The sequence below is a fragment of the Neofelis nebulosa genome, chromosome 2 (genome assembly GCF_028018385.1).
Source record: "Neofelis nebulosa isolate mNeoNeb1 chromosome 2, mNeoNeb1.pri, whole genome shotgun sequence".
Lineage (NCBI taxonomy): Eukaryota > Metazoa > Chordata > Mammalia > Carnivora > Felidae > Neofelis > Neofelis nebulosa.
In genome coordinates, this window is record NC_080783.1 from 173,936,758 (window position 1) to 173,958,770 (window position 22,013).

Here is a 22,013-nt window from a genome sequence, read left to right on the forward strand (position 1 = left end):
TGACATCACACACCATCTTCTGGGCCATGTTACAAATCTGGGGATTTATCTTAAGAGCAAAGTAAAGCCAACAAAGCACTGTGATCAGGAAAGTATGAAGACTAGTTCCTAATCCCACACACACACACACACACACATTTTCTCACCCCTAATCCAGTCTCTTCATCCCTGCCAAAAGGATCTCAGACATTCCCTCCCCCTTGCTTAAGAACCACTGACCACCAAATAAGCCCTGAACAAACCAAGCCCAGGCTACCCACCGGGCCTCATTTCCTACTACACTCAGGAAAGTATCCCGGGCTCTTGTCCCAGGACTTACATACCTTACCAAAAATGAACCATAGTCTTGCTCTAGAATTTCCTCCCCATCTTCTCCTACAGGCTAAACCTCCACTTATATCTTGAGACTCATCTTAGAGAACTCCTCCTGGAAGCAAATTGTTTTCCCTGAAAGCACTTTGTATATGCCTTTACCAAGGTGATTAGCACGTCCTCTGACAGCTCTGGTTCCATGCGCCCTCCTTTGCTTCCCCACCACTGCCCCAGGGGACTCTGTGCCCCTCAAGGGTCAGCCCCATTCTCTCTGTGCTTGCGTTCCCAGTGCCTGTGACACTGCTGGTTCACAGGAGAACCTCGGTTAATATGTGGCAAATTAAAGAGTGAATAAAGAGTAAACACATGATAGCACAGTGAGCTTAGCACAGAGTCTTACGCTCTGACTCTGACTCTGTGAAAGCACTCTAACCTCTCTGTGCCTCCATCTCCCATAACCCCATTCAAAAGAACACACTGTCTCCTGATTCTCCATAAATGGGTGTTCTTCGGAATACAAGGGCAGTTTCTAGAATCAGAAGTGATTTTATAAGTCTGCGGGCCAGCAATGCTTTACAGAGGGATTTCAGTGCTGCAACACATGATGGGCGGAGCTGGGATCTGGAGCCCAGTAGACGTGGGTTTAAATTCTGGCTCTACCATTGGTTTAGGACAATCATATAACTCTGTCAGCCTCAGTTTCCCATGCTGTCCATCAGGCAGAGCTTGTTAAGATTAAATCAATAAGGTCTACAGAACACAAAGCAGAGAGTGGGGCAGTGCAAAGTAGTTGTATCTTCCAATTGTATTTCAGGATACATTTACATCAGGTTTGTAAACTGGTCCAGACCAACTCTCTCACTTTATAGACAGAAAAAGTGAGGCCTAGGGCACCTGGGTGGCTCAGCCAGTTAAGCATCCAACTTCGGCTCAGGTCATGATCTCACGGTCCATGAGTTGGAGCCCCACATAGGGCTCTCTTGCTGTCAGTGTGGAGCCTGCTTCAGATCCTGTGTCTCCCACTCTCAATGCGTCTCCCCAGCTCTCTCTCTCTCTCTCAAAAATAAACTTAAAAAAAAAAAAAAAAAAGCGAGGCCTGGGATGCAAACTGATTTGCTCAAAGTTACACAAGGTGATGGTCAGTGGAGTCAAAGACTCCTGGCTTCTACAACGCAGTGTGTTTTCAAACTCTTAGTAAATACAGAAGCCGTTTTTGCAAATTAAAGGTTACAAAACAACTCCATATACTAAACAGATAACAAGCCAAACCCACCTTGATTACGGATTCCCTCTTTGCTTCTCTCTCTTCTCCCCACTGTGGCAATCCAAGGACACATTCTCAGCACCCTTACACTCCCCTCAAGCCCCATTTACATTTTGAGTCATCGAAGACTGAGACCACCTGAAACCCCAGAGCCAGCATATGAATCACACCAGGTCTTACTCATTAGACGGATACTCTCCTCACCAGACCACCTAGGGACCTTCAAGTCCGAGGTTCCCAAAGGACTTGAACTGTCTCCCACATCCCTCTCTACCGGGAACCATTAAGCTGACATCACCATTCTCCACACTTCATAAAGGATCTGAACATCTGGAAACAGGAACCACCTGCCAAGTGCTCTGTCCAGAGATCACGGTATCACACAAGGACATGGAAACTCAGGTTCAGGTGACATGAGAAAGGAGTATCCTAACCTGCCACCAGGGCCAAATTAATCCTCAGATAAAAGTGCATAGAGAAAGAAGATTCTGGTCAGAAGATCTGGACTTCAATCCCAGCTCTGCCACTTTCTATCTGGAACGGGAATCAGCAGCCTTCCCGAACTCTGGGAGAATCCTGGATATTAAGAGAACTGATTTTGGGGTCAGCTTCCACCCCTGGCTCTGCCACATACTTAGGTCACTTTGGAGGGAGTTGGTTCATCTCTATTAGCTTTAGTTTTCTTGTTTACAGACAACCTTCGCCCCCCACCCCACCCAAAAAAGAGACAACCTCTACTTTCATAAGGTTGCTGCTAGGATTCAAAGAGACAATCTGCCAAATACTTATTACCATGACTACATAAGGTTAGCACCTAAAAACAGGAATGATTTAGCTATAATTGAATCAACAAATTGGGATCAACCTCCCTCAGAGAGCTGCTGGGAAAAATCAAATGTAACACACTTCAGCATGGTGCCTGGTACAGGCAGATCCACGATAAGTGAAATCCTTGGCCGTAATTAGTGTCCTCTCTCCACCCTATGTGCTCACCTCTTTCAGCCACAGAAGCTTCGGGGCTTGCATTTCCACTGACATCACGCCCCCAACACACTGCAGGACGCCGTGCTTGGTTTCGTTGATCCTGTGGACCTGACTGACCGCCCGGTGGTCCAGCCACATGATGATGTTTCGGTGGGAATCCCCTAGCAGAAACAAGGGAGATGAGGGCACACGCACATACTTAGCCTTCTAATTCAACGAGGCACTTCCACAGTCCCAAGGGCACAAAGCTGCACAAGTACGACAATTTCCTACGTAGATGGCAGCAAGCGAACGGGCCACCACCATCACGAATTAGTACACTCCACCCTAAACTTGGATGTCCCTTCCAGTGAGGTGTCCTTTACAATGCAGCCCCCGGGGTTAAATGTCTACACTAGCAGTCAAGATCTACCAATTAATTAGATTCTCACTGATTCGCTCCCAACTTCTTCCCCACCTTTCCTATTCCTACCCCTTCTGTTCCAGAAAAAGTTCCCTGGGTTTAACCTTAGGAAAAGAGCTATGAAGTAAGCCTAAAACAATACTTGGCTTTTTAAGATCTGTCTCTGTTAAAAATGGACAAGCACTTCAACGGAATACATCCAGCATAACAAACAGACCACATCCTTACAATGGCTTTTATCTGCTTATATTCCCACTTCTCCTAGTCACTTTAATGAAAATTAATTAACTTAGGTGTTTACTTCCTCTCAGATGCTTTGGTGGAGTGGGAAACACTGGAATTTTTTTCAGTTTGGGGATCAGGCAGACCTATTGGGGAATGCTCACTAGTTCAGTTACAGGCATAGATACATTGAAAAAGTCATTAAAGTTTTCTTAGCCTAAGTATCATCATCTATAAAACAGGGATAACCACACTTAATAGCATGTAAGGGTTAACCGGGATTTTTCATTCACTGAACAAGATACCACGCATAAAGGCAAGTACCTATCACGTAGTAGGCTCTAAAGAGAAAAAGAAATAAGAAACAGAATTTAAAGCCAGTTAGAAAAACAGCATAGGCATGCCCCTCACATCTGACCTCTACCAGCCTGCAGCGCACACAGGAGCTAACTGCCCCTTTCTCCCTTCCACGGCCCCCGTTAATTCATCGGGTACTAACGGGCAAGCCAATATTCTTTTTACAGTCTTCCACTGCCTCAGATGGCAAGATGCAGAGATCAGCAATGAACAAACTGGGAGATAGTAAAAGGGAAAGATAAAGGGGGGCCCAACAGTAACCGAACCAGGCACTTCACACATTCTTTAATGGGAGAACTGCAGCAATGATGTATCTTTGCTAACAGCAAATATTTATAAAGCTCTGTGTGTGTGTGTTTGTGTGTGTGTCCCCCAAGCCCTGTGCTAAACATGTTATGTTATACACATCGTCTCATTTAATCCTCATAACAACTCTCTGATCCAGGTCATTTTCCATGACACGCTGACTCCGAGATTTATGACCTGCCTACTATCTCACAGCTTGGAAAAGCATATAGCATGCTTTGAAATGGATCTGTGCAGGGAACGGATAAATAAATTCGTGAAACAAATTTAAACTCAAGCTACGCCTATCAACATGAATAACGATACCAGCTGGGATATTTTTAAACACCATATATACTGCTTGTTGCTGAGGGCATACACGTATGTGGTGAAAACACAGAAACAATGTGTTTGGGAACGTCAACAGCAGCGTGGTCACCTGCCATGCAGAGGGGAAAGGCGTGGGCTGAAGATTCAAGGAGTTCCTCCTTTAAGAAAAAGTCTAGCAGAGGCTCCTGGGTGGCTCAGTCAGTTAAGTGTCCGACTTCGCTCAGGTCATGATCCCAAGGTTCATGGGTTCAAGCCCTGTGTCAGGCTCTGGGCTCACAGCTCAGAGCCTGGATCCTGCTTCAGATTCTGTGTCTCCCTCACCCTCTGCCTCTCCACCCCCCCTCCACCCTCTCTCTCTTTCAAAATAGAAAAAAAGTCTGTGGCAGACACGGCAAATTTCCATCGGCTTATCCTCAGTAGTGGGGACAGAGAAGGCTGTGAATTTTATTTTCCTTACTTTGCTGTATCTCTGAAGAAAAATCTCTAAAACTGAAAGAAAAAATGCCCACCTAGGAAAATATCTAAATCAGGTCATTATCACCATGATGAGGCAAGGATTCAGTCTCTGCTTTGCCTGCCTGGAGAAGGTTCAGGTCCCACAAAAGCTCCTCAAACAACAGTAATACTTTGAAATTAAGAGAAAGTACATGAGACCTTCCAGAGCTACATCTAAGATTTGTTTTTAAATAGGTGAGTGATTATACTGTATAACATCACTACCTAAAGCTTCGGTTCTCAACCCTCATTGCACATTAGAACCACCTGGGACAGCTTTTTTTTTTTTTTAATTTTTTTTAACGTTTTTTTATTTATTTTTGAGACAGGGAGAGACAGAGCATGAACGGGGGAGGGTCAGAGAGAGGGAATCTGAAACAGGCTCCAGGCTCTGAGCTGTCAGCACAGAGCCCGACGCGGGGCTCGAACTCACGGACTGCGATATCATGACCTGAGCCAAAGTCCGCCGCTTAACCGACTGAGCCACCCAGGCGCCCCTGGGACAGCTTTAAAACCACTGATGTCCAGGGGGTGCCTGGGTGGCTCAGTCAGTTAAGCATCCGACTCTTGGTTTCAGCTCAGGTCATGCATGATCTCACAATCTCGTGGGTTCAAGCCCCATGTCGGGCTCTATCCATACTGATGTTGAGAAGCCTGCTTGGGATTCTCTGTCTCCCTCTCTCTGCCCCTCCCCCATTCACACTGTCTCTCTCTCAAAATAAATGAATAAACTTCAGAAAAAAATACTGATGTCCAAGTCCCATCCCAGAACCATCAAAGAGTCAGAATGTGCGTGTGCAGGCACACACGCACGCATGCATGTGGGGGGGGGGGGGGGGGGTGTAAAACAGGACAATGTGAGCACTGCTTTTTAAGTACTGTATAAATGTATCCGCTGCTAAACTTTCAATTGGAATGACAGACCCATCAGTTACTACTGCCTCTAAAGGAAGAGGCTCTTACAACACAGAACGACACCCTCAAATTGTGAGAATCAATTAGATTATATATAGACGATGATTATTAATTAATAAGTTGCATTGTGGACACCAAAGAAGAAGTTCATCTTGTCAGTTCTTCTAGGAAATCACAATGGGGGCACCTGGGTGGCTCAGTAAGTTAACCTGTTTCAGCTCAGGTTAGTGGATCAAGCCCACGTCGGGCTCCATGCTGACAGTGCGGAGCCTGCTTAGGATTCTCTCTTTCCCTCTCTCTCTCTGCCCCTGCCCTGCTTGCGCACACGCTTGCTCTCTCTCTCTCTCTCTCAAATAAATAAATATTTTTAAAAATCGCAAATCAATGATTCCACTGACAGCTCTTTTAACCTTTCACTGAGCATCTACACACACCGGGCACAGTGGTAGGTGCTGGGATACCGAGAACATGCCGCAGTCCTGCCTGTTGGGAGCAGGTGGCCGGATTGAGGAAAAAAAAAAAGAAAGAAAAGAGTATCCAGCGTTGACAGCCCGAACACAGTGGGGCGGGCAGCCCAGAGGAGCAGGAGCACAGAGAAGGCCGTGGAGAGCCGAGCCCAAGGCCACACAGGGAGCTGCCAAGAGGCAGGAAAGCTTTCACATAGTTCTGAAAAGGGCTGGCCGCCAGTTAGCCAGGTGAAGAGAGGGGGAGCGAGGAGGCCTACACAATAGAGTCAGCACGTGAAACAAAGCACAGACCTAACCATGTGTCATGTTTGGAGAGAACTGGGAGCGATTGCTAGGGCAGAATTTGGGTTACACAGTCAGTTTACCGACATGGAGATCACTCATTCATGTGTTCATCCACTCAATATTCTGAACACCTCACAGGAGGTGTGCCAAGCACACTTGAGGGAAATTACTATGAAATAGCAAAAACATCTAAATATTAGGTTTCTCTTGCAGAGTAGCCTAATTGGTAACTCCCTCCCCGATCCTGAATTTTCACCCGCATTTCTTCTTGTTCCCAAGAACTCCTGTGGCTGCGATGACCCAACCAGAGTTGTACTCTGAGTTAGGGGGAGCCTGCAGAGTAGGGAGCACACAGCAGTGGTAGCACAGTCCAACTGGGGGGCTGTCTGACCTTCGAAGGAAAGAAGATCGGGGCGCCTGGGTGGCAAAGTTGGTTAAGCATCCAACTTTGGCTCAGGTCATGGTCTCAGTTTGTGAGTTCGAGCCCCGCATCAGGCTCTGTGCTGACAGCTCAGAGCCTGGAGCCTGCTTCAGATTCTAGGTCTCCTTCTCTCTCTGCCCCTCCCCTGCTCATACTGTCTCTCTGTCTCAAAAAATAAATAAACATTTAAAAAAAAACAAAAAAAAGGAAAGAAGATCAAGCAAGAAAAGGCTAAAATGAGAATATCTTATCATGTAGTAATGAGTAGTGTTCTTAAACTATTGTACTTAATTTACTTAGGCTTTTGTTGTTGTTGTCATTGTTGTTGTTGTTACCATCTTTAGATTTTTGCCAGTTTTGTGGGTTTGGCTTTAATGGTGATGGTTCATTTCCTGACCCCACTGTCTGCTCCCCACAATCACTCCAGTCAGCCAATCAAGAGTTGGTCACTGCCATGTAGGCCTAAGAAGTCTTTAAAACAACCTGTGAATCACCTTTAAAATTCAAATGTAATTTTCTAGGACAGGATAATCCATTTCAGATAAAATCTAACCTTAAGAGAACCTGTTGAAAGGCAAGAAACTGGTAAGGGGTACCGGCAGCTGGACACATTTGATGAACAGGTACATTTTAACCTTTTTGGTGAAATAAAATTATTTCAACACTTATCATTAGGGCTGCAAGCTAGCTACCCTTTTAACAGAAGGTCTGTTAACAGGAGACAATTCCACCTACAATAAGAAAAAAGATGGCACCCGGAGAGGGTACATATGTAAGCAGGTTTAACAAGGAACTCTCTTCTTCCACAACAAGTGCTCTTATTCCTAGTATTTCAGCTTCCATTCAGCTGCACCAGTGATTCTCCACATATCAGAGCATGGAGGAAACTTTAAAAACATTGATGCCCTTGCCTCACCACAAGCCCACTGAATACAAATCTTGAGGGTGAGGCTCACGAATGGGAAATTTTGAAAGATCCCGGGTTGATTGTAATATATGGCCTGAATTAAAAACCATATATGTTAGCAGACCAGAGGTATAGCGTCCTTGAAACCTAGGGTTGTTAACAGCTCAAGTCCCACCCCAAATGTGAACTCATCCAACAGTATCCCTGAGAGACTATCACTTCATCGCTACTTAAGCCAATCAAGGAAGTGCTGACAGCCTCCCAAAGTGGCCAGCTCCATGGCTGCCCATATCTCATAAATGGAGTTCTTGCTGCTGCTGAACTGAGGTCTGTTAGTCCAGCCCCATTCCTTTGGTTTGTGCTTTCTAAACTGGCCCGGATTGAGGCTGTCCCGCACTCTTGGGCCAGAACGATGCCAGGTGAGCCAGTGATCAGCCACTGAGATCAAGGAACATTCATATTCATCTCTGATACCACAACACTTAATAAGACAGGGGTTGGTATGTGGGAGGTGCTAATAAAGGTGACCAAAAGGGAGGAAAGTGTGTGTGTGTAAAGATGGGCATCATTACCACTGTGCTCTAACAATTCATCCGCTTGCAAACTTTTTCCAGCACATGGAATTTATGAAAGTCACTGTTCTATGCATTAGGTCCATAAAAGTGAGTGTGGCACAGTCTCTTTTTAGGAATTCATAATCGGATGGAACAAATATTTCTGAGTGTTCAGTGTCAGGCTCTCCATCCTCACAGCAAAGCTATGGCTCATTCTTCCAATTTTTTCAGAAAATACAGAGGCAAAGTGACTCGCTCGAGGTGTCATGGCCTAGCATCGGGTGAGCTATGATCTGGGGCCTTCCTGACTCCAATTCCAGGGTGTCCCAGTGTGCCCTAGTGTCCACGGCCATCTGCTAAGAAAGGCGCTGCTACTACGGCAGTGTCGGCTGCTGAAGGTTCTCAGACACAATCTTTCCCAAAACGCATCTGCAATCGCTGCCTTGGCAACAACCAACCGATGATGCCTAGAACCACACTCCTTAGATGGAACACGCAATTTCTAGTTCTCCGTGGCCTCCACCACTCCCAAATGTCTTCTGCTCATTCAAGATTAAATATCAGTTGCAATTCATCTCCACAGATGTGCTACTGGTTGTTCTCAAACCTGGCCCACTTTACTCATTGTCATTACCTGCCTACCACAGATTTTTGGGTTGCAACCTGAATGCTAGCGCTACTGGCTAAATTCTCCCAAGAGGGATGGATCTCGACCCATGAAAAATTTCTGATGATGGACCCAAGTGGAACATACAATTGAAACAGCTCACCACTGTACTCACAAGTCTCTGCTAAGACAGCACCATTAAGTAGGAATGCCTTTGGCCTGAGTACTGAAAATAGAGAAGCCAGTCTGCTTCCTGCTTGTGTGTGACGTGTGGTCCTGTCTGCCCAATTCTACTTCCTTTAAATGGATTTGGCTCACCTACTCAAATGAAGGCACCACAGGGGCCTGATACACAAAGCAACTGCAGGCATGGACACTCCCTTCCCAGAAAACACCCAGACCACTCGCCTGTTTCAAGGGCTGCTCACTCGGAGCTAATGATCCCATGTCCTTCCTTCAGTGAGCTCCCCACTGTGGCTCTTATGCATTAGTCAACCAAGTCTCTCCCTAAACCGGCCCCTATGTCACCACTCCTACCAACTGTTCTCGAAGCTCGTAACCTCCGGGACATGATTCTGGCCTCGGTGTGCCACCTCTAAACCTCATCCTTGACAATAAGAGACACCTGACTTCATGTTCCACCTGGGGCCCAACCAGTCTCCCACCACCAGGGAAAGAGAGGGAGATGGTCCTACCTTCATGGTTTACTGGCAAAGGACGAAACTGCTTATCCAGAACAACCAGAGAACATGTAGCATCAAACCCAAGCCCTCGGATTCGGTTTACATCGATCCCTTGTACAACTTTCTGTTTTAAAACAAATAAACAGAAACATAAATTACAAGGCAGGCTTTTAAAAGACTGAAAACAGTTATGACTAAAACAAATATGACTAAACAGAAAAAATATTTACAACAGAAAATAGATAAAAGTTCAATATAATTAAAATAACAGAAGATCCTGTAAGTTAATAAGACAAAGACAACCAATCTAATTGGAAGTAAAGCAAAGGACATGGCAAGTCACTTCATAAAATAAAAAGAAATAGTCAAAGAGCATATAAAAAGATTCCCAACTCCATTTAAATAAATAAATTAATGCAAATAAAAACACACTAATCTTTGCTTTTCACACTGGCAATCATGTATAAGACTAACAGTAGACAGTAATGGCAACTAGGGAGAAGTAGACCTTCTATTACATTATTCTAACAGTGTAATAATTTAGTACAAATTTGAGAATTTCACCGTATTTATTAAAATTAAAAACATGAAGGGTGCCTGGGTGGCTCAGTAGGTTAAGCTTCCAACTTCAGCTCAACTCACGATCCCACAGTTCATGGATTCAAGCCCCATGTTGGGCTCTGTACTGACAGCTCGGAGCCTGGAGCGTGCTTCAGATTCTGTGTCTCCCTCTTTCTCTGCCCCTCCCCTGCTCGCGCGCTCGCTCTCTCACTTGCTCTCTCTCTCCCAAAAAATAAACAAACATTAAAAAAAAAAGCATAACTTTTGACCCAGCCAACCCACTTCTAGGAACTTACTTTAGTGAATTATTAGCACAAGTAAAGTTATATGTGGATGAAAGTTAACTGTAGCACTGCTTAAGAATATATCTAAAATTTAGAGAAACTATTTCCCATTAAATTATGGTACATTTGCAAAATGGAATATTCTACACCCATTAAAAAGAGGTAGAGAAGTAACTTCTGAGTGTGGTACTTTGTAGAGGTTGGCAAAACCTCTTTGCAAAATAAAAGTATCAAGCTGGACAAAATCATCAAAAACAACCGTTTGGGGGCTATGAAACTTGAATAAAGCAACATTTATTTATTCCTGAAAAATCAAAGCATTTAATTTTTGAGAAGGATTTGTTCTTGAAAAATCAAAATTATACTTAAAACATTCCCACAAATACAAAATAAAACAAAACAAGAAACTCTAGAACCAAAATGGCTCCACTGGGAAATTCTGTTAAACATTCAAGGAAGAAACAATACCATTCTTATACAAACTTGTTTAGGATATAATGAAGGAGGGAATATTTTTAAACAAATTCTACATGGCCAGAATTATTCTCATACTAAAGCCATAAAAAGACATCAAAAGAACAGAACACCACAGACTAGTATCTGCCATGAAAATAAGTGTAAAAATCCTTAACAAAATACTAACTACAAAGCAAGCATTATAAACTATGATCATCTGGAGCTATCCCAGGAACGAAATGGTAATTTAATATCCATAAATCAATTAATGTAGTACATATATTACTAGAATAAAGCACAAATACCAAATGATCATCTTAACAGAAGAGAAGAGAGAAAAACAAAACAATCCATAAACCCAGAGGCAAGTGAACTTCTACAGCCAGATAAAGAGCATCTACAAAAACCTATAGTTAACATTTTACTTCATGATAAAATGAAATGATTCCCTCCTATTATGAACAAAGAAAAATGTCCCTTGTACCACTTCTATTCACCCTGTAACTAGTGGTTCCAGCCAATGCAATAAGGCAAGAAAGAAATTTAAAGCACACAGTTTGAAAGAAAGAAGTTAAAGTATCTTTTTTTTGCAGAAAACATCATCTCATATGCAGAAAATTCTAAGGGATCTACCAAAAGAAAAAAAAAAGCTACTAGAATAATAAGCAAGTTTAGTAAGATCAAAGGATATAAGGTTAACATATTAAAATCAATTGTATTTCTGTATGCTAGCAAATAACATATCAAAATTGAAATTAAGGAAATAATTCCATTCCGAATAACATTAAAAAAAACACTCAGGAATGAATTTATCAAAAGAAATTCAAAATCTATTCCCTGATAACTACTAAACATTGCTATCAAAAAAACTACAAATTAGAGAAATATGCCATATTCATGAAATGAAAAATTCAACATTGTGAAAATGGCAATGTCCTCAAAATTAATCTACAGATTCTACAGAACCTCAATAAAAATTTCAGGTTTTTGTTTTGGGTTTTTTTTTGTTGTTGTTGTTTACAAATTGACAAGCTGCTCTTAACATTTATGTAGAAATATAAGAAATATAGAAGAGCCTAAGCATTTTTTAAAAGAACAAGTGGTGCCTGGGTGGCTCAGTTGATTAAGCCTCCGATTTTGGCTCAGGTCATGATCTCACAGTTTGTGGGTTCGAGCCCCGTGCCACACTCTGTACTTACAGCTCAGAGCCTAGAGCCTGCTTCGGACTCTGTGTCTCCTCTCTCTCTCTCTCTCTGCCCTTCACCTGCCCATGATGTCTGTCTCTCTCAAAAATCAATAAACATTAAAAAAAACTTCAAAAAACTTTAAAAGAACAAAATTGGACAGAACTTAAGCTTCCTGACTTCAACTTACTATAAACTATCATTACTAAATCAGTGTGGCACTGGCATGGGTTAAATTTATAGATACAATGGAAGAGAAGAGAAATAGAAGAAATAAGCCCAAACATTTATGGTCAATTAGTTTTATAAAGGTACCAAGACAATTAATTCAATGGGGAAAGGACAGTCTGTTTGACAATGGGGCAAGAACAACTAAATGTCCACATACAAGAAAAAAAACAAACTTCTAGACTTGCACCTCATATGCACAAAAAAATTAATTCAAAATGTGTCATGTTCCCAAATATAAGAATGAAAATTATAAAACTTGTAGAGGAAAATCTTTGTGACATGACTTAGACAAAGAATTTTTAAAAGCAAGACTCCTAGGGGTGCCTGGTTGGCTCAGTCAGTTGAGTGTCCAACTTCGGCTCAGGTCACGATCTCGCAGCTCGTGAGTTCGAACACCACGTCAGGCTCTGTACTGAAAGCTTGGAGCCTGAAGCCTGCTTCGGATTCTGTATCTCCCTCTCTCTCTGCCCCTAACCCACTCGCATTCTGTCTCTGTCTCTCTCAAAAATGAATACACACACAAAAAAAAAAATTGAAAATGCAAGACTCCTAAAGAAAAAAAATGGATGTGACTTCATCAAAATTTTTAAATTTTGTTCTTCAAATAAAACCATAAGAAAATGAAAAGATAAGCTACAGATTAAATACTTACAATTCATATATCTGATAACAGACCTATATATAGAACAAAAAACTCTTATAACTCAAATAATAAGAACAAACAACCCAATGACAAAATGGGCTAAAGATTTAAATATACACATCACCAAAGAAGACAAACAAATGCCCAAAAAGTACATGGAAAATGCCCAACATCAACAGTCATTAGGAAAATGAGAACTAGAATCACAATCGGAGAAGACTGATGATACCAAATGTTAGAAAATCCTGGAGAAAGAGGAAGTCTCATACATCACTGGTGGAAATGTAAAATAAAGCCACTTTAGGAAAGAAGTTCGGCAGTTTTTTAAACATTAACTTACCACACAACCTAGCAATTTTATTTCTTACGTATTGAGGAGGGCACCTGTTGGGATGAGCACTGGGCGTTGAATGAAAACCAATTTGAAAATAAATTATATTTAATATAAAAAAGTAAAAAATTAAAAAGTGTATGTCAGTATAAACACTTATATGTAAATATTCATAGTAGCATCATTCATAATACCCCCAAACTGGAAACGAATCAAATATCCATCACGGTTTAATCAGATGATTAAACAGTGTGGCATATCCATAAAATGCAATAGTACTCCGCAAGAAAAAGGCACAAACTACTATTAAGTACGACAACGTAGATGAACCTTAAAAACATTATGCTAAATGAAAGAAGTCACACCAAAAAAATCCACGTTGTAGGATTCCATTTATATGAAATTTCTAAAGAAGAATAGCTATTAAGATAGAACGCAGATAAACAGCTATCTATGAACGGAACTAGGGACTGACTACAAACAGCCCCAGAGGAACTTCTTTGAAGTAGCAGAAGTGTCCAAAAATGGGATTAAAGTGATAACTGTACGAATGTGCAAATTCAATATCACTGAATTATATATTTTAAATGGATGGACATCATGGTATGTAAATTATACTTCAAGCCACTAAATATTTTTAAAAGGTTGAGCTAAAGATGAAATGGAAAGATATCCATGATATGTGCTAAATAAGGTCAAATGTATATAGATCTTCCTCCACTTAGGATGTGGTTACATCAGAAAAACTCACCCTCAGTTGAAAATAGTCTAAGTCAAAAATACATTTAATACGCTTGACTGATCAAACAGCATAGCTTTGCTTAGCCTACCTTAAATGTACTCAGAACACTTATATTAGCCTACAGTTGGGCACAATCACCAACCACAAAGCCTATTTTACACTAAAGTGTTAAATATCTCATGTAGTTTATTGAATGCTGTACTGGAAATGAAAAACAGAACAGCTGTATGGGTACAGAATGGTATGAAGTGTATTAGTTCTTTACCCTCATAACTGCAGGGCCCACTGCCCAGCGTCATGAGAGAGAATCATACCATGTATGGCTAGCCCAGGAAAAATCCAAACTCAAAATTCAAAGTACGGTTTCCATGGAATGCCTACCACTTTGGTACCACCATAGTGTGAAAAAATCGTAAGCCAGGGACCAATTTGTATGCAATAAACTGTTAGCAGTGATTGCCTTTGAGAGCAGAAGTTATAAACTAATAGATTTATTATTTCTATTTCTTATTTTTGTTTCTACAGTTTCCTTTTTTCACGTTTATTTATTTTTGAGACAGAGAGAGACAGAGCATGAACGGGGGAGGAGCAGAGAGAGAGGGAGACACAGAATCCGAAGCAGGCTCCAGGCTCCGAGCCATCAGCCCAGAGCCCGACACGGGGCTCGAACTCACGGACCGCGAGATCGTGACCTGAGCCGAAGTCAGACGCTTAACTGACTGAGCTACCCAGGCACCCCATACAGTTTCCTTTTTTGAAAAGGCATGACTGACCATAATCATGGTTTCCTGTTATCTTAAAACACGATGATAGCTTTGTAAATCCCACAAAAGTCAACTCAAAAGTGTCCATTCCCATTTAAAATACACAATTCTTGGGGCGCCTGGGTGGCTCAGTCGGTTGGGCGGCCGACTTCGGCTCAGGTCATGATCTTGCGGTCCGTGAGTTCTAGCCCCACGTCGGGCTCTGTGCTGACAGCTCGGAGCCTGGAGCCTGCTTCGGATTCTGTGTCTCCCTCTCTCTGACCCTCCCCTGTTCATGCTCTGTCTCTCCCTGTCTCGAAAATAAATAAACGTTAAAAAAAAAAAATTTTAAATACACAATTCTTCCCTTCCCCTGTTTTAGAACCCCAGACTTATAATTTAGTATCCTGGGGGAGAACATTTGCTAGTGAGTGACCCATCTGTGACTGGTGGCAATACCTTTGCCACACAGCAGGAGCTGAATGCCCTGCATGCCTTCAGGACACTGATTGATCTACACTTACAAGAGAGGACCAAACCCTGTCCAGCATGGCCGTGTGGCGAGGCACAAAGTCCTGGTTTCAGACCCTAGTTCTGCCACTCTGGCCATGTGACTGAGTGTGAGTCACACAATTCCAGCCATTCCAATCCCTCTCCTGACTTGCTGGGTCAAGTCGCCATAGCATGTATAGGCACGTGGCTTCTTCTTCCTGGAATGCATTTCCAACTTGGCTTGGAAATCTTCAGGCAATGATTAAGATAAATGATGTTGGGTGCAGACCGCCTGAGTCTGAAACCTGGCTCATCCACTTACTAGTTGATAGGACTTTAGGAAGCCAAAAAACCAGCCTCCTTCATTGCACAAAGAAAGTCATCTCTCTTTTTTTTTTTTTTTTAATGTTTATTTATTTTTGAGAGGGAGAGAGCACGAGCAGGGGAGGGGCAGAGAGAGACAGACACAGAATCTGAAGCAGGCTCCAGGCTCTGAGCTGTCAGCACAGAGCCCACTGACACAGGGCTTGAACTCAGGGACTGTGAGATCATGACCTGAGCCGAGGTCAGAAGCTTAACCTACTGAGCCACTGGGCTCTCCTACCTCCATCTCTTAATTGTGTTATGAGAATTCAGCAAAATAAGGTATGATTGGCTTAACATCTAGCCTAACATCTGGCATTATGGTGTACAATAATTTGCAGCTATTATGAGAGTAATCAGCTGCCTCAAATCTTCTCTGAACTCATGTGCATTCAATAAACAAATCGATAACTCAGCCCTAACTTCTACCTGCCATGAGGCCCTACTGGCCTCTGTGCCCAGAGAGTGCAGGCCCAACTCACACAGGACTGCAGTTAGTCAAAAGGGGAAATGGGTGAGAATATGCAGAAGACAATAAAACTCAATACCACAGGGCAGATTTGGAATAGAAACGAATATGAGATATGGTATCAAAAGAGCCAGCTTTGAGTTTCAACTCCACCATCTTCGGGTCAGGAAAGCCTACACTAATTGCAACACCTTTCTGACCTTCAGTTTCCTGAGAGTGAGAGTCATCTCCCAGGTGAAGACCAAAGGAGTTAACTGGGTTAAAAGTGCTTCGGAACCAGTAAACCTTTGTAGGATGGAAAACCCGCTCAATGCCTTATTAACTATATTCATGGAATCTTTGTTACGTACGAAGCATAGCACACTCTGTGTCACGTAAGCACATATAAAAATGGTAAGCCAAGGGAAGAGTGATTGAGAAGACTGAATAAACTCAAATCTTCCTAAAATTATTATGGTGGGAGTAACCTTCCAGTAGAACCAAAGAAAGTATTCTCTTCAATCTACTTTATGAACCCCTCTCAAGTCCTATGGAGTACCATATCCTACTCATGGACTTTCAGTCACAAAGGCTCAACCTCTTCTCTCTACAATAGAAATCTATCAAAAGGAACTAGAAGGATAATTGTGATACGCATTTAAACCTGATTTAGGTGGGTGATGGGCACTGAGGAGGGCACCTGCTGGGATGAGCACTGGGTATTGTATGGAAACCAATTTGACAATAAATTTCATGTTAAAAAAACAGAAATAAAATAAAACAAAATAAACCTGATTTGGTTAGGTAGCCACATCCAGCCTTACACAAAAATGCCTTATGATCATGCTGATCCAGGAGCAGGACCACCCTATTCCCACCCCACCCCACCCCCATCTAAACCATCCCAGAAAGATGGCTATCAGAGCTACATTACCCAGAAGGTCCCTGGGACTTGACCTGCTGACCTGAGGATTCCTTTTAATGCTCTTATTAATGGAGGAAGAAAGCAGTCCAATAAACTCACCCAAAGACTTGGCATCAAGGGAATTTCCCCAGCTAGAGAGAAAGCACATTGCTCTTCTAAAGAATTTCCAGAGAAGCAGATTTCTGCAACTTCATTTGGTAACCTGGTCCATGTCTCACAACTGTCAACTCGTAGCTATGGGGCAGCAAACAAATATTTGGGGAAGGGATTGTGCATCGCTTTGTTCTGCTGGTGGGAACCAGTTCAATCCTGCATGTGTTTTAAATCAGCAGGCTCTGCCATACTGGGTGGGGAGACAAGCGTTCCTTTGAAACCCTACAAACTGAGAACTGGAGGAGCAGAGGCATACCTGGCTTTTTCTGTAGCTCTATTTGGAGCCAGGGTCAAAGCCTAGGGCCTCGCAGACAGAGTGCAGCTTGCAATTGAGTCTTGTGGCTGGTACCGTACTCTTTTCAATCTTGATTTGAGTGCCTCTGTCAGCCTTGAGGGTGTGTGGGGTTATGAAATCCCTGGTTCCCTGAGGCTCATCACTCCCTGTTGCCTACACAATTCAATTACTCACACGTTCAATCAGTCAGCAAATATAATCAAGCCTCTTCCAGGGTCAGGCTGAGCACTCTTCTGGGTATTTGGGAAACAATGAAGAATAAGATATAAAAAAAAAAAAAAAAACCTTGCTCTTTTGGAGATTACATTTTATTAGGAACAGACAACACAGACAACAGCTGATACAAGTAAAGCATAGAGTGTACATATAGCGTACCAGAAAACGATAAGGGGATCAGGAGTGACAGAAAAGAGGAAGGTAGTTACTGAGAAGATGAGGTCTGAGCAGACACTTGAGGGACCTGAGGAGCTGACCTTGTGGAAATCTGGTGGCAAAGCGTTGCAGGCAGGCAGAAGAGCCAGTGCAAAGGCCCTGAGATGGGAACAGCGACCAGGCTAATACAGCCTGTGTGGGGAGCAGGTTACCTGCAAGAGCCCTGGAAATACTCTATTTCACAAAATCGGCCCTAGTGACTAGTAAAATGCATAAATCCAACCCCGGACCATGACCTACACAGCATGTTGGCTTAGGTGTGATGTTGTCCCTTGAAGACCAAGTAGGGAAATGGAGACCAAACACTTCCATTTATGTCAGGGACACCAACAGGCTTCTAAGAAGGGAAACTCTGAAAGTGCCTCCCTCTCCTTCCTCCCCACTAAGTCCTGCCAGATCTTCCTTCCAAAGTCAGTCTTGTCACTCCCATTTATCCCTCTGCCAACATTCTCATCCAGCCATTCATTATTAAAGGGACATTATCAAACACCTGTATGTGCCAGCATGGAGTATACATGCTGAACAACATAGACATAGTCCCAGCCTCCTAGAGCTTATAGTTCAAAGGAATCCCAGCCTCTAGCATTTCATTAGAAGAAACCACCTCCTAACAGGCATCCTTGAATTTAGTTTTGTTCCCTCCAAGCCATCCTCAATCAGCTGGTCAATGTGACACTCAGGATGATTCCACAAGACTCCCTACTGGCCTCAGAACCAGCTACTCTGGGTATGCCTCCTCATGGATTGCAGTCTCCCCTCTTCCTCCTATTGGAAACCATCTGCCCATGCCATTCCTTCAGCTCTGAAGATCCTCTCAAAGTTCTCCAGAGTCCCTCAGCTGCCATCCCCTCACCCTTCCTCAATCTCATCCTTCCTCAATTCACTGAGAGTAGGGAGGTCCCAATTTCTATACTCATTCATTCTTCTTACACTTCCTGAGTCTACTGGATGTTGGGACCTGGGTGAGCAAACTGCAGTTCCCACCCCCCTGAAACATCAAATCTAGGAGTTAAGACAGATATGAATTCAAAAAATGTAGGATTATTTACCTCATTTATGTTACTTGATTATATAATGATTTTATTATTTGATTACTATTGATCATAAGTGGATGATTCCCCAACCATATGAAGTTCTCTGAAGGCAAAGTACAAGGTATTGTGACAACATTCAGTAAGTAATATAGAGCTTAGTTTGGAGGGGATATTGAGAGAAAAGGCTTGTTCCTGGAAGGACTGACTTTTGAACTAAGATTCAGTGTAAAGGTATCCTAACGGAACTTCCTGCAGTGATAGAAATGTTCTCTGTGCTGCCCAATCCAGTAGCCATGAGCCATGCATGGCTCCAGAGCATCAGAAATGTGGCGAGTGCTTCCAAGAAACCACATTTCAAACTGTTCTTTATTTTAACAAACTTAAATAGCCACATGTGCCTAGAGAGTACTGTATTATTGAATAGCATGAATCCAAGGATGAAGAGGGGTTAGAGATGTTGGCAGAAGGCAAAAACGAACAAAGGATGCGTGTACAAGTCCTGAGGCCAGAGGGAGCATTGCATGCTTGAGGGCAGGACAGGAGAGTGTGGCTGGAATGCAGGGAGCTGAGAGAAGCATCATGAGATGGACCAGGAAAGTAGGTGGAGCCCAAACCATGCAGGACCTGAAGACCCTGTTAAGAACCTGGAGTTCTATCCAAATAGTAGTCTGAGGCTATTGAAATGTGGTGAGCAAAAGAATGCCGTGATCAGATTACATAAAAAAACAAAAATCATTCCTGGGGCACCTGGGTGGCTCAATCAGTTAAGCATCCAACTATTGATTTCAGGTCAGGTCATGATCTCACGGTGCGTGAGTTTGAGCCCCGCATCGGGCTCTGTGGTGACAGTGTGGAGCCTGCTTGGGATTCTTTCTCTCCCTCTTTCTGCACTGCCCCTCCCCCGCCCCCACTCTCTCACTCTCTCTCAAAAAATAAACAAACTTTAAAATAAAAATCATCCCAGCTCCGAGAAGGAGACGGGATTGGGAAGGGGAAGCCCATACATGAGATCAGTTAGGTTCTCACACTAATCCAGACAAGCAACAAAGGTATGTGGTGCTGGAGATGGAAAGAAGGCAGAGATCTGACCTGAGTTCAGGCTTATCACCAACTTCCTGGGTGACTTAGGGAAGGTCACTTAACTCTGTGGGTCTCAGTTTTTCTTTTCAACTGTAAAATGGGAACAACCGCCCCTGCCCCACCTACCTTGTATGACAATCAAATGGCTATGAACGAGCTTTGTAAACCTCGCAGGTTCTACAAATGTAAAAGGTTAAATTATTGCTCAATCCCACATGGGCTACTCCCTCTTCTGCTCCTTCTCCCTCCAACCATTACTCATATAACTAGTGCAACTTAGAACAAAACAATACTTTGTTGGCTTCCTAGGTGCTGGGTTTTTCCATGCAACTGAACCATTTCATCCTTAGGGGCAGAGAATTCATTATAGCCCTCTTCTAGACACACTCCAGTTTAGCAAAAATCATAGCGCATAGCAGGTGCTCAAACAAAGTGTCCATACTAAATAACACTCAACAAATGCCTGTTGGCTGACTGACGCCTGCAGCTTCTTTTTCCTTCTTCCTAATGGAAGCTGGTACTAATCATACACAAGCTTGAAATGTTCTCACCTCCTTGGGAGGATTAAGATTGTGGCTCCAAAAAGAGATCTAAGCCCTTAAATTCAGGGACAGTCTATACCTCTAGGACTTGTGTGTTTCCATAGCACTTTTTAGATATGTGAGTACCGACCCAGTAAAGACCCACCAATTTTAGGAGCAGCGGGAGTAGGAGAACCGAGACTAGGGTTTGGAGTCCCCTCCTTAGGGGTCTCATCCCGTCTCTAATACCTGTTAGTTTCAGAGCCTCAATATCCTCATGTGTCAAAAACAAAGAATGGCAGTCTACCTCACACAGTCACTGCAACATTTAAGCAAGATAAAGGATGCCAGAGTTTACTTCTTTGTAGCTCTAAGTAACATTAATCCAACGTCCATTGATTGAGCAACAAAGTTGTGCCAGGCAATGTATTAGATGCTGGAAATACAGGGGTGATGGTATTAAAGCGACCCAACACGTCATCAAGTACAATGAAACCTGTTAAGGACCAGATAAAACGCTATGTGGCAAGGACAGGTGAAGACAGTGGGCTCTAGGGCAGCACAGAGGGGTTTCTCAGCCTCTCTTTCCTCTGAGGTTGGCAAGGGAGAGCAGTGGCTGTCAGAGGTCATCCAGGAAGGCTCCCAGGAGGAAATAATGCTTAAGATTACCTTATAAATACCTGTGGAGTTGGGCAGGTAAAGAAGAGAAGAACATGTCAGATAGTAAAAATAACAGAGGGGCGCCTGGGTGGCTCAGTCAGATGAGTGTCCGACTTTGGCTCAGGTCATGATCTCAAGGTTTGTGGGTTTGAGCCCCACGTCAGGCTTTGCGCTGACAGCACAGAGCCCACTTTGGATCTCTGTCTCCCTCTCTCTCTGCCCCTCCCCCACTCGCACTCTCTCTCAAAAATAAACATTAAAAAAAAAAGAAAAGAAAAGAACAGAGGTGTTTAATTCATTCATGCACTCCACAAATATGAATTGGGCATATCACAGGCAAGGAACTCTAGGGAAATTTAGATCAACAAGACATGACCCCTGCGAGGGGCACACATTTTTCATATAAGCAGACAGCCAGGTAAAGCCACTTATAATTCAGTATGGTTACGATAACAATCAGGGTAAGGTCAAGGTTCCCCACATAGTGGCAAATTCAAAACACTTCAGGTAGTTTAATATGATTTCCAAGCAGGGAGCATGGGGAGTGGAATGAGGCTGGGGACAGGGGCAAAGGGCAGAGCATGAGGGGGCAGCTGCAGTCCACCCCTTGCTCATATTAACCATGTGACCTTGGGCTGACTACCTAACCGTTCAAAGCTCATTCCTTCCAGCTCTGAAACAGAATAAAAACTACGTCAAGAGGCTGTCGTGTGCATAAATGGATGTGAAGTCTCCAACATGGTACCTGGATCATAATTAGTGCCCGAGAAATGGTAGTTGCATCAACATCATCATCATCTTATTGTTGTTGTTGTTATTGTCCTTATTAACTTGACTAAGAGGCAAACCATCTCAGGCAGTGTGAACGACCCAGCTTGAGAACAACTGCTCTCAAGCTCTTAACTCCCTGAAGTCCTTGAAAAAGAAGACACAAGACAGGATGT

The 22,013-nt window shown here is 43.1% G+C and overlaps 1 protein-coding gene across 17 annotated transcripts in view; it reads right to left on the reverse strand.

Moving 5' to 3' along the window:
• Positions 1 to 22,013, reverse strand: part of FGGY (FGGY carbohydrate kinase domain containing) — a 423,584-nt gene that overhangs the window by 376,681 nt on the left and 24,890 nt on the right. For 13 of the 17 annotated variants that reach the window (XM_058717223.1, XM_058717222.1, XM_058717215.1 and 10 more), the window contains 2 exons: positions 9,504 to 9,615; positions 2,570 to 2,721 (listed from right to left, as the gene is read on the reverse strand). The exons of 1 other annotated variant lie outside the window; for it this stretch is intronic. In XM_058717223.1, the coding sequence (XP_058573206.1) occupies positions 2,570 to 2,721; positions 9,504 to 9,615 (264 nt within the window). The remainder of the gene's footprint in view (positions 1 to 2,569; positions 2,722 to 9,503; positions 9,616 to 22,013) is intronic. 3 more of the 17 variants (XM_058717231.1, XM_058717232.1, XM_058717226.1) reach the window with 1 other exon arrangement.